Source organism: Copadichromis virginalis, linkage group LG6 (assembly GCF_057382275.1).
Source record: "Copadichromis virginalis isolate Kocher_CV1m ecotype Utaka linkage group LG6, C_Virginalis_male_GT1.1, whole genome shotgun sequence".
Classification (NCBI taxonomy): domain Eukaryota; kingdom Metazoa; phylum Chordata; class Actinopteri; order Cichliformes; family Cichlidae; genus Copadichromis; species Copadichromis virginalis.
Window position 1 is genome coordinate 27472955 of NC_140623.1, and position 13657 is coordinate 27486611.

At 40.2% G+C, this 13657-nt stretch overlaps 1 protein-coding gene and 1 long non-coding RNA gene across 3 annotated transcripts in view; one reads left to right on the forward strand and one right to left on the reverse strand.

The window, feature by feature from the left end:
* Positions 1-13657, reverse strand: part of LOC146707968 (phospholipid phosphatase-related protein type 5-like) — a 66482-nt gene that overhangs the window by 3619 nt on the left and 49206 nt on the right. Inside the window, exons 4-7 of one of the 2 annotated variants that reach the window (XM_085459618.1) lie at positions 5125-5245; positions 3667-3917; positions 1484-1660; positions 266-396 (exon numbers count right to left, since the gene is read on the reverse strand). In XM_085459618.1, the coding sequence (XP_085315744.1) occupies positions 266-396; positions 1484-1660; positions 3667-3917; positions 5125-5245 (680 nt within the window). Of the gene's footprint in view, positions 1-249; positions 397-1483; positions 1661-3666; positions 3918-5124; positions 5246-13657 lie in introns of both variants that reach the window. The other variant, XM_085459619.1, reaches the window with a different exon arrangement.
* On the forward strand, positions 1551-3672 carry LOC146707969 (uncharacterized). The gene is made up of 3 exons (XR_014920896.1): positions 1551-1687; positions 2765-2889; positions 3571-3672. It is a non-coding gene; the product is annotated as an uncharacterized LOC146707969 (long non-coding RNA).

Consider the following 13657-nt stretch of genomic DNA (forward strand, 5'->3'; position numbering starts at 1 on the left):
GATCACAAACACTGGAAAATATGTAATATGATGGCCTGTAATATGTCAAGTTTTTTTTTCTATAATGTTAAAAATTTATATAGTTTTTCTAAAGACACTACAGCTGATTCTGAGGAGGTCAGGTTGGATGTACTCACTGATTTGTCATGGAATGAAAATGCCCAAACATTTCGATAAAAAAACAAGTACATGCACATTTAAAACATTGTTTTGATTGCTTTGGTACATTTCGTTTCCCCCACCCCTTACCTGGAGGCCACTTAACTTTTCAAGTGGACTCTCCACGCGGGGCAGGCTGAGAAGAGGCAGCCCAACGGGGGGCTCTGAGCGCTGAGGAGGTGGAGGAGTCGACGCTGCTATCTGGGTTGGCCTGAAATTGTTGATCACACATGACACCTGGTAGAGAGCAGACAAAAAAGGTGTAAAGGGAAAAGGAAGGGAGAAATTCTCTCTACTCCACTATAGAGATGGATGATTTTCTGCTGCATGAAATGCTGAAGTGTGCATGGAAACAGATAGTGAAGTGGGAGAGACTGAGATAAAAGAAAGAGGGATAGGCAATGAATTTTGCGGGGAGGCATGGAAAGAAATTTATATTCTTAGGGACACACACCAGAAATGACTTTGATCTTTGAAGTTAATACTGATACTTTGGGTCAAGAGGTCCAACACTAAATGACATTATTTGAATTATCAATATAAAAGACTCTGTTTAGTCCACGCTTTTTTTTCTTTTACAGTCATGTATGGAAGTGCATCCTTTTTGTAGCCTTAATCATCAGTAAATCCTCCCACCATCATTCCTGTAACCGTATTTTACCACATTTCTCCCTTCAACATGTCCCACACACAGAAAATGGAGTGGAACAGATCACAGTTTGAGTTTTTATGATGGTGAAGGCTCAGAAAGTACGACATCCACAAAAACAGCATGTAAACTCGAGAATGACAAGAAAATGAAACTAAAATGCAAACAGACAAAGGACAGTGACATACGAAAAGCACGCTGGTTATGTTATTCATTTATTTTTGCAACGGTTGTTCTCTGTAACTGTAAAATGGAAATACAATAAATGTGAATTAAAATTCTACCTTTAAATCACACATTTAAATACAAGAATACAAATATTAACAGAACATTCAGTCAGTTTAGTCAGAGAAGATTGTGATGTCCATTGACAGTAATTTATATTTGACAGCAAGGCCTGATGGCTACAGAACAGAGCAGGCACGATGGCAGCAGACGTGGCATTGATTAAGTCAGGCACAGAATGAAAATAAGGAGGGTGGAGGATGTAGGCGGGTTGCTGAGCAGCTTGCAGAGATAGAAGCAGCTGTAGGCAGCTTATAGCAACTGACAGCATATAAGGTGACTGTGTTCCTATCTGGAGGTGTATAAATAGGCTATGATCTATCGCCTCTTTCACCCTACTTTCTTTTACTACCCCTCTCAGTGTTTCCTCCCTCCCTTTCTCCTTCTTACCAGAAAGGCAGCAATGGCACCACCCGTTACGAATCCAGCCAGAACATCGTTCCAGTGGTTCCTGTGTTCAGTCACCCTCACCACCCCAACCAGCACAGCCAGAGACAGCAGCACCAAGCATAATGTGGGCTTCATCAGGCGGGTCCCTTTTGTCCTGAACACCAGAGTCACATACATCTGGAAAGCAGTAATATACTGAATTAGGTACATTTTTAAAATGCTATGTTATCTTAACAAAGCAAAGAGTTGAACAATGTGTTGAAAGCTCAAGCAGCAAGCTGAGATAATGCAAAATATTCTAGACACTGACTAGCTTAATAGTTCAAACAGCTTGAGTAAACCAAAAGAGGCCGCACTCTGCAGGGATTTTTGAACAGCTGAGTGGTTTATCCGCAGGGAAAGCAGCATAATAAAACCACCGCAGCTGGTTTAAAGGTTCTAAAATGACAGGAGCAAGTTAATGTAATTCCAGAGAAAAGAGGCAGAAGGGTGTGCGTTCTTTTTGTCCAACTTAGTTAAGTGAACGTTTTTTACTTTATAATCTCTTACATGAACATATTTTAATTCTGAATATTCAAAACTTTGAAAGTCAGGTATAAAACTTGCCAGTTTGCAGAGGGATTGTTTTAAGAAAAGATGATTTTCGGTTTGCTATGCTCTATAAAATATATAATATTAATATAAAGACTGTGTTCAAGCTGTTTATTTCAGTATGTTCGTAAAATGTAGATTTCTCTAGGGATAATCGGGAATTTTACTTCTGTTTTTTATTTGTGCACATACCTTAAAATGTGGTTGAAAGAACTACCAGGCTTAACCTTATATTTGTCATAACTGATGTAAAGTGGTAGCATTGGCTAGTGTTTGAATCCCGACACATATGATTCTGTACCCCAGGATCTCCAACGTGGAGATGGAAATGGACGGCTGCCTCGTGTTTGAGGAGCAAGTGACTCTGGGATGGTGTATAGAGCCACATGGCCATGACGAAAAGGAAGATGCACACAAATGCCAATTTAAATACAGTTTATTTTAAAGAAGAAAAGAACTTTAACTAACTATAATGGATGTAGTCAGTACAATCAGCGGTGTAAGTTAGAGCATGGGTAAAGAAATGGTTCATGCAGTGTTGTTTAGTGTAAAAATCCAAACCACAGAGCCACCCAGCAACTGAGCTCAGAGGCATTTCATAGAACGCTGGTGTGCTCAAAACATCACTTCTAGATGCAATAAATCAGAAAACTGGAGTTCTGCAGCATGTGAACCTTTCATTCCTTTCAGTGTCACTGATGGGAAACAAGCCACACCAGCCCTCCAGTGCCTGTGGTTAAGACCAGCCACACAAACAGGTTGAAAGGAAGGAAGGGTGGAGGTGGTTGTCACGGGATGAAGATCAGTTCATAGAGGTACATAGGGCCAAGACTGTGGAGGGACTTGTAGAAGATCTCATATTTATATCAGTGCACTCTATTGGGAGCCAGTGTAGGCGGAGAGTAGGGTTGATGTGCTGCCAGGATTTAGTGTGTGTCAGATCCAAGCAGCTGAAAAATACTTAACAGTGGAAAAAATAACCATGTTTTCAACCTGGTACAAAAACCTGTTTGGACATCTATACATATACAAATATATGGGGGTAGTCTATTCTATTATTAGTTTTTTAAATTACAGACTGTTGAATTACAGGTGGCTGAGGGCTCCAGCTGCGTGCTAGTGTTTACGTCAGCTATCTGAAACCAGCCATGTTTTCATTTCACTTCCTTTTGAAGCATTTTTACTGTAATTATTTGACAGATATGTATGATTAATTGCACAGCCAGTCCAAGTAACCTATACTCCAAATTTGATGAGTAAAATTATAGTATTTCATTTATATTTCTTCTGGCACAAAATGGGAGGTGTATGTGTCTGTGCAATTCACCTGTACAGTCTGTGGATGCACCTTGCTTGCCAAGCTCAGCAGCTGATAACTCAGCTCTCAGCATTAGCTAGACTTGAATAATAGTAAAAATGTTAAACAATATAAACAATATTAGTCTACTTTAAGCCACTTATCAGAAACTTTTCTGGTGCTTTGTTGTGTGTTACAGCTCTTCTAAAGACTCTTCATAAAGTAAAACCAGATCATCAGTCATCTCATCCGGTGCATCTCCCTTCACCCAGACTCAAAAAAGAAAGTCTCCTACCACCGTGTAGATGGCTGAGTAGAAGCTGAGCGCTGCATCTTTGGAGGGGAAGGATTTGCGGGCGGACACCACCAGATACGGGTTTCCTGTGCAGGCTCGGTGCTCTGCGATGTACTGCAGTGGAGACTGGCAGCCCAGAGCTGTGTAGTTTGGCTTACAGGCAGATAGGAAATGAGGCGTCTGGTTTCCTGTCACCACCTGACCGGCATTGGCAAAGATGGTGGTGGTAAAGAGGCCGAAAGAGTACACACCTGAGCGAAAGACAGACAGAGTGAAAGTGAGGGAGTGTGTACAAGAAAACAAGCACTCTCCTGGGATTTCAGCTGTTATTGTTGATTTTATGTGTTTCGCACCAAATGTGTAAGGACAAGAAAGACATTGTGGACAAAACAAGACACCCCCCATAATCTTTAGTGACAATATTGTAGTTAGTTAAATGGTCTGATTGTTCAAATCTGTATTTTCTTTGATTGTGGTAAAATAATGTGTGCCCCAGTCTCCAAAAATGACATAGTGCAGGAAGCGTAGTTATTCCTCCGTTACACCACAAGAGGGAGTATCCCCTAAAATGAGCAGCTCTAGTGGGAGTAAAGAAGCCAGCCACTACCCATAAGGCAGTGCGCCAATAAGCGTTATGTGAGACTGCAAAAGTGTGGAACGCTGTGCTATGTTCATGTATATATTTGCAGGTAAGCAGATACAAGATGGTAAATAACTTAAAATGTATCTACAGATGAGTCCACGGGGTTGCAGAGAATGTGGGAAAGTTGGCCGTTAATCCCCACTATGTGTCATTAGTATACAAGTTATTGGTAGCGATGTGAATTAGCCGTGATGCTAACGATTAGCAGCTAGATCTAATTCATTAGTTTGTGCGGAAACCTCGTGGCACTTTTGTGGATTTATACCTGTACCGGGCTGTAATCACAGCAGATATAGACTGGTGGATCACACTATCTTTTGTTTATGTTTATTTCATTGTTCCACTGTAAGAAATATTAGTGGTTTGAGTTTAAACACTACCCATAAGGCAGTGCGCCTATAAGCGTTATGTGAGACTGCAAAAGTGTGGAACGCTGTGCTATGTCCATGTATATATTTGCAGATGCAGTAAAGGCGAACTCACAAAGCCACACTGGTTTCAATTCATTTTAATTCAAGTGTGCAACAAATGACTAGACAGAAGCAGTCTTTGCTTTTATGCTTCAGAACCTCAGTCTGTCATACAGATGTGGTGAAAAAGATCACAGAGCATCAACAGAATGGGACATAAAAATAAGGCTAACGAAAATGCGTCCACAGGAGACTCATGTTAAGGACAAGGGCTTTTTGTGTTTAGTCTACATACTGTAAGATAGAGATGTAGTGGTGTGAGCCTTAATGAGGCTGCACCCCAGAGAAGAGAGGATTTATTAGTTAAAAGCAGAAGAAGCTCTGATCTTTAAGACTGTGACTGACCCAGAAAACGTACGATCCTACGGAGGAGAGGGTTGAAGTAACAGCAGTCAGCCGTCACTATGGTCTTCTCCTGAGCGCCTTCTGTCTTCACAAAAAAACTGGTCACCTCCCCGATAAGAATCTGGGACACACACACACACACACACACACACACACACACACACACACACACACACACACACACACACACACACCAAGAGAGAGAGACCACAAACATTTTTGTCAAACAGAAAGCTTAAACTGTGCGCTTAAGTATTGATCAGCCTCGATGAATATTCTGTCAGTTAAACATGGTGCAAAGCCAAAATTATTCATGACTGTTTCTCCCACAGCCTTGATTAAAATTTCCCCTCATCATTTGGCTGATTTTATGCTGCTAGTAAATCCCGACACCAACACCTCCCATTCCTTGTCATCAGCGAAAGTTTGTTTGCCAGCGTCTATCCGGTTTTTCCGCTCAGATTTTACTGCAACTCCATAAAATCATGGATGGACTGGTTATGTCACACAAGTTAACAAGCTCGGTCTGAAAGATAAGATCAATCAAACCCATTTTATATGACTTTCTTGAAATGCTTAAAATCTATGAGCAAACGCTTTAGCTCACACTGATCGCACCCTATCACCCATCACTGTATATATCAGTATTTTTACATTCCAAAACTCATTTGAAGAGCGCACACCCAGAGCATCTGGCAGCTGTTTGAAAAGCACTTTTAAGTCAAAGCAGCAGGACCTTGATCTCTTTTGACAGGAGAATAAATTGACTAAACACTATAATACACACTCCAGGACACCATTAAACTCTGCACACTGAACCTGTCTTATCAGGGGACCTCCGCTGACAGAAGCATGGGTATATGTAGGTTGCCTGCTCATACAATATGCGTGGCCCAGGGCCAAAAGCGTGGGACGATGCTAATGCACTAAAGCTCATTGCCCTTAGTGTGGCAGATGAAGGCTGGGGTTTGTGTTACGGAGTAAGAATTACCAATAGAGGACTCGGTGTGACATGTAGTAGCGTGTGTGCCACCATAAATTATCTGTTTGCAGCATAATGTCACCTGAGTGCCGCAAAGCTATGCAGCAGGGGTGTGCAGGTTGAGTGTTGCTCCTGCATCCCTGCGATCACCTTCAAAGTTTAGCATGAAAATGAAGACGACCTACTACAGAGTTCTAACTATTTATCGAGATTAATTCAGCAAAAAGTGTAAATTCATTTTGCCTGAAGAGAGTTCTAGTCCCAGGAATTTTTCTTCTTAGTGGAAATTTTTCCCTTTCAAAGCAGTCCTAATGTTTGCCATCCCGTCCCTCTGAGCTATCGAGGAAATCCATTTAATGATAGTATATTGTATAGTGCTAAGTGCAAGTGATCCTGGATCTACATCAGAAGAGCTGGCGTGTGACTGAATAATAGATGAATAATAGATAAGGAATTAAAAAAAATCTTTTAAAACAAGTATCGTAAGATAAATCTGTCTCAGGATGGACGATAAAGTTTTGATTTTTCAGAACTGAGTACTGGTACTGATGCTAGAGTGAGTGACAGGTGTGGGTAGGTAGAGCTATGTGTCAGAATGGAGCTGCTGTCAGTTACTGACCTTATGTGCACATCATTTCTGTGGACGTGATGGCTGTATGACACATTTATTCAGTATTTATTTATTTATAAAGTTTTGTTATGTATGTAAGTGTGTTACGGTCATTCTTTGGGTCCGGATTTTCTCTAGCTGCTCTTGTGCACTGACTTGACATGTATGCGTGCACATGGCAGATTTCACCCTGTTGTGTTGCTTTCAGGCAGAGACTTGTACTCATTCATCCTATCCTGCGATGTCTCCTGCAGAGATTTAGGTGACACCCACCTGTCTCATAGTGCAAGCTTCTTGTCATTTTACTGAGGCAGAGATGTTGACTTGATATATAAAACTCTTTTTTTCCACATGAAGAAATACAATATAACAGGTAAAGCAGTTACATGTAAATTTCAGTCTGATGCCCAAACTTAAAAAGCTCTATCAAGCCTCTGTTGGTGGTCGTAAAACTTGGATCACAGTGAGTTTCACTGAGAAAGCAACACTACAAAGGAAAGGCTTTCTTGTATTTGGTTTAAAACATATGGTCAGAATCCACAGAGGCCGTGGCAGAGCTTTAGAGAGGAGGAAATGAAAGCAGTCTTTCTTTGATTCTCTGAACTGAACTTGGGCGTTGCTATAAAATTGAAAGAGAGCATCTGTCTGACAGGAACATGTGTAGTGAGGTAATTATTTAGGTTGCAAGGCAATACAAAGATTTAAGCCATCACAAGGAACTACCTTTGTAGTGTTTCTACAGTAGGATCATGATAAAACTCTTCTAATGTATTCCTGTGACTTGGCTGTGTGAAGTGAGTGTGGGGAGAATATGTAGAAGACCGGAGGAGACAGCACCACTGATGATAGATACAGTAGCTAGCAGCCAACAAGGCAGGAGGCAAAGAGACTTGCAAATGGTGCTGGCAAATAATCATTGTGAAGCTGAGATTACAGATTAAAGAGGTCTATAACAACATAATTAAAACTATCAAGAGGCTCAATCTACAATTCTCAAATTAGTTTTAGCAGCTTTCTTTCTAGTGTGGAGTGCAAAAAAGATTTTCTTTTGTTTGCTTTTGTTTTTATAACAAATCAAGGAAGCATGCCACGTGTGTGGTTTACGAGTGCTCTGGCTGCCACTAGCACGACCACAAAAAGGAAGACATCTCTGCAGGGCAGCAGGATGTGTAAGCAGCGTCACACAGACCTTATAAAGAACAGCATGCGCTAATTGGGTGCAGCGCGTTATTTGGCTATTTTTAAACTTCAGCAAAACCCACAGAAGACAGCTGCATCCCTATTTGTACATATTACACACACACTGTGTCTCGAATCTCATAATTCCATACTTATGCTCACACCATTAAGTGCCTACGCGCATTTGCGCTGACAATTATATGGCTACATTAAGTACTCTATGAGAACGCAAATGGTGGAGTGGTGCAGTATACATTTCTAATCTTTAATGGTTGCCATCTTGACAATGTTGCAAAAACTTTCAGCGTGTAGAAGCAGGACACAGCAGCTGTTACGGCCATCAACTTATCTCCATGACCAAAAAACTTCTTTTATTTAAATGGAGAGAGAAAGAGCGTAAAAAAGAAAAAAAAAAACAAGGTGAAATGGGTTTGGGCCAGAGAAACAATGGGGTCTTGGACCCAGAAACTCCTGCCCTGAAGAAAGAAAACGAAACTAACAAGTACAGCTGCAGAAAAACAGACTTCCAGGACCGCCATCCCAGCCATCAATCATGCCATGAGAAAGAAAGAAGAGATAAGTAAGGGAGAGGAACAGAAAAGAGGAAAAGTGGATAGAGGAAACAAATACAAAGGAAAGAGCATGTAACACTGAGCTAACTGTAAAAAACAACAGTGAAGGTGGTTGTGCTGGCTCACAGAACATCACATGTGTTGTGCACATTCAGACCTCCAGAAACCTGTTCTAAAAGGTGTGTTTGTGACATTCAGTAATAAGCTGGTAAACCTAAGGGATGGATGTTTTTTTTTTAATATATAAATAAGGACAAGTAGTTACAATTAAAGATCAAATCAAATCACGGTGCTATCAAGTCACTGAAAGGATTAAATAAATTAGAATACCATCATCTTAATCACTAATACATCCACAATTATAGCATCTTCGTTGTCTTTAAAGGTCACCAAGCTGGAATCTAGTGTAACACAATAAATATCCATCCACGCCTCCAGCTGGCATTTTCTGTTTAGCCACTGATGTTACGCATGTTTTTTTTCTTATTCATTAATGTTAAATTGTCATCTTCATTTCAGAAGAATCCAGTTCTAACTTCACAAATGCTCACAAACTGCAGAAACTAGCACAACCATCATTTCTGGTAAGAGGACAACTAAATCTGTTCAAGACAATCCACCTCACAACTGAATACTTAGTGAAGATGCACAAACAAATATCCTAATTAAGACTATACAAATTTCCACTCAAACAACCACCTGGTTTAATTCTTTCTTATTTCTAACAGCAAATGACATTTTGTGTAATTACTGAGGGAATATTAATCGTGCACAGCTTCCTCAGACAGCATACCGAGGTTACACAAACAGTGTTACTTAATGAATACTGATTTGTCAGTATATGCCTCAGAAAATCTTTGTTACAGACCCACCTCTATATTTTTTTTTTAAAACATTACATAGCTTTTCAGATTGCACAGGAACAAAAACAATTCTGTGGGAAGACAGAGTGGAGGACACTTGTTGAAGCATGTATTTGAAGGTTTACGTTTAAATAAAATATTCATTTCTGATGTGATAGCAGTGCAATGTTCAGTGCTTTAGGAAGTGTGGTGTTTCATACAAAGCTGCAGCTACAGCTAACAACTGAATGGGCTTGTTACCCCTTCCTCTGCCATGTTTTTCCTCCCCCTAATTCTCACTGTGAGAAAATCAAGACTGCACACCAATTAGGGAAGTGGTTGCCATATCCACTCCATTATCATTAATTTTTTCCCGCTACTCCAAAGCTGTGTTCACACTGACATTCACAGGAAGGGTTCCAACTGAATTGTTATCCCCTACATGTCTCCTGCTGTCATCAGAATTATGTGGTTTCAATCCTTTTCCCCCACACCGACCTCACTAAAAGTAACTTCCTGCTGCTCCACAAAACCCCGACTTTAATCACAGTGAAACTTCTGAACGGAAATTTTAAAAAGTAGTCTTGGTTTTCCCCAGCTTTTAACAAAGAAGTCTCTTCATAGTAATCAGTAGGTAGTCCAGCTCCACCAGGACTGTACATCAATATGTGGCATTGCAAGAAGGTTTGCTACTGTTGCAGCACAGTCTCAAGAGTGTGGCAGTTTTATCAGGACACATGCTGTAACACAAGGACAGAGCACCACAGCAGACTTACCAGTGTTGGGATTTTCTGGCGAATGCTGATTGAGCTGCGAAGTGTGAGCACAGGACCCACTAAGGATGTTAGCACTTGTTAGCCACCCTCATAAAGACTATTTCTCAGAGTCTGATTAGGAACATGCACATTAGTAACCTGCTGGAAGCAATTTTGTGCCGCCTCTTCTTCCTCGCACAAAGGAGCAGAAACTGGTCCTACTACCACTCTGTCACCCCAGCTCTACTCATGTAATGGCACATCTCCTGCTAAACCACTTCCTTTTTGGTTGTCTTGTTGCTTGTCCAGTCACTTTCATTTGCACTGGGAGGAAATAAAATGGATTCACAATGGTTTCTGCTTCCTAACTGAACAGACTGACATCCATGAAGTTTTGTGTAACACTGTGATGATCAAGTATTAACTTAATTTTGTTGAACAAGGTATGTTTGAAACATAGTAATATACAGTACCTTATTATCACAGCACATATATCAAAGCTACACTTATAAATACTTTATAATAAAAAGACATGGGGATTGTTTGCAGTTTGAGAGGGCTCCCCTCAGTGATACAGAGTTAATTTGTATTTGTCTCATTGTCATAGCTTTCCAACATTTCCAACGATACAAAATAAAATTCCCCATATTCAGCCTGTTCAGCTACAAACAGCAGGCACACAGTTAGCAGCTATGGGCTCAGGAGAGACAGCAAGGTGTTGACTAATCAGTAAATCTGTGGTTTGATCCCCAGCTCATCCAGTATGTATTCTGTAGAGTCCCCAGGCAAGATACTGCACACGAAACTGCCTCAGATACATCCATGAGTTTGATGTTCGTGCATGTGTGCGTGATAGATAAAGTGCTTAAAGTCTGCAGAATAAAGTGCTGTGTGACTTTTTTGGATTGCAAAAGCGTTAAAAAGGTCACTCAGTTTACATAGTCCAGCATTTAACAGAGTCACATATTTCTCTTAGTAGTTAATGGATGCTTTCAGATTAAACAGTTATAAAAGAGAATGAATAATGGAATTAATATTGCCAAGTACATTACCTCAAATGAATGCTAATGTTGTTTTTTTAATGGTAGTTGCTAGCTGTGTAAATAGGCACCTGTTGTTGGTTGTTGATAATATACTAGTACTGTGCTTTTACTGAATGAAGAGAGACCTGGCATCATGGCAGCAAAAATTCAAAAACACATGCACCACATAACAATTAAAACAAATACAATATTCTGTACCAGTATGTGAGAAATATACAATAACAGATCATTAAGAGCGACGTTAAAAACAATCACTGAAAGAGTGATGCCAGGTCTCTCTTGGAAATGAGATTTTTAAATAATAAATAAAGGATTAATAATATTATCACAGGTTTAAATGTGTGGTGTGCAACACATGTGCATGTTTTTGCTTATCCTTGCAGTCGATCACTTTCTCTCTTAGACTGTAATTCTCACTCACAAATATCTTTTTTTTACTTGTTGTATCAGTAAAAAGTCCTATTTTTTTTTTCCACAATAGGCTCTAAAAATCTGGTAGTGCCGTACCCTAATCCTTCTCCACCAATAGGATTCCTTTCCTCTTCAGCTCAGGCAAACCAGTCTTTGCTTGCTAACAAAAGATGCACTGGGTGGGTCATTGCACTGTGTTCTGAGGATGGTTTTGCCCAGGTGTGACCGGTCACCTTGCCCAGCTTTCACATTGCAAACAGGAGTTCAGAGCTCTTTCAGAACCCACACATTGCACACGACTATGTCAGCACGAATCTCTTGCTGCATAGTCAATTGAGAGAGTGAGCAAACACTAAAGATGGACATGGATGGACAAACCAACTGTCTGCCTGCTTCTCTTCCGCAGGAACACTGAAGCATTAATTCAGCAATATGCCTCCATCCCAGGCTGCTCATGCAAACGAGCAGACCGCTTATTTTGCAGCACTACTTGTTGATGTAAAGGGTGCCAGACTATGAATGTGGCCATGAAATGGACAGTCGGGCCACTTACAAATATCCTGATGGGCTCTTGCATTTGTTCTATATCAGCAATGAAAAAAAGAAAAGGCTCTTAAACCAGACAAAGCTAAACGCTGCAAGGTAGGAACATTTAGGGCGAAAAAATACACGCTACCGTAAAGCATACACACACAGACACGGATGAACATATCACTGATATTTATAACTAGTCTGTCACTTATTACATCAACCAGTGGAGCTAAGCTACAGAATGAGCGGTCTGGTGCTTTGTATGAACAGGATGGCCCATCATGGAGAAAAATCCTTGGTTGAATTGTTGCTCAGTATTCGGCAGGTGCGCCACATCGGAAATGCAACTGCAGACACAAAATTTAAAACTGCACACTATTAAAAAAATAAATAAATACAGAGAGCTTTATCTGATGCTGATAGACTTACTCAACATTGTGTGCAAGGATTGGCACATACCCAATGCTTATTTACATACATACAATACCACACTCTAGATTTAACTTTTGTCACACAGAAGTATTTCCAGGCTTCCAGTGTATCAGTGATAGCAGCCAGTACTGAGTGTGTAAAATGCAATTGAACAGTTGCAATGTAAAAAAAACAGCTGAAACAAAGTTAATGTATGGAAAAGTATACTGAAAACACACAGTTTGCTGTCAGTATAAATGACATTAATACATAGAGAAAGCTTGAAAATGCTTTATAATCAAGCAGCAAGATCTTCTGTCAGCATGATTTGATTCTGACAGCAACTTCATGTCAGCAGAATTTCTGTGAAACTTCAAAACTCTGCTAAAGCAGCAACAGTATATTCCTCTCGCATTTACAGCAATGCAAATTAAACCCATAGAAGATATCGCAATCGTAATCTCTGCTTTTTAGCAATAGCAAATACTCAACCACAACCACACACATATGGTCAACCAAGCCAAAAGAGAGAGAGAGAAAAAGAAGGTTGGTGCAAATATGAAAAGGGTGAAATATTATTATCCGACAAACAGATAGTAAAGCAGGTGACAAGCTTTGTGAGGAGGTTCCAGTTTAGAGGAAGGTAATGAGGTGAAACAGCATTCAGAAATACAAAGCAACTGATTCCAAGCTAATAATCTGACTCTAATGGTGCTAAGCATCGTTGGGTAATTTGAAAGTATTTGTGAGGTTCAATGAATTTGTTAAGATCAGAACAATGTGGATGGGAGCTGCCAGACTGCCAGCATGCAGCCCAAAGCAAAATATAACCTGCTTTCCATGCTTTAGGTGTCTGGTGCCATTATGTTGATTGAAAATCAATCTGATTGTTTATGGGTTGCTTTCAAAGCCATCATGAGGTCTATCTGAAAGGTATTTTTGAGGCAACACATACCATATGTATTCATGCAAAAGTGGGATATAGTATAACAAATTCCGACATGCACTGATTTGATTTGATTTAGGAGACTCCAAATGAGCAAGGCTAGGCTGTAACAGTATGAAAACACAAGTACACGAGACAGGTGTCTGAGTCCTGCCAACATTAACTTTAATTCGCACAGTCTTGGTGGACTGAAAATCCACTGAAGCAATGTGAAAATCTGACTTGGCAGTCAGTTAGTTTTGAGCAGATGT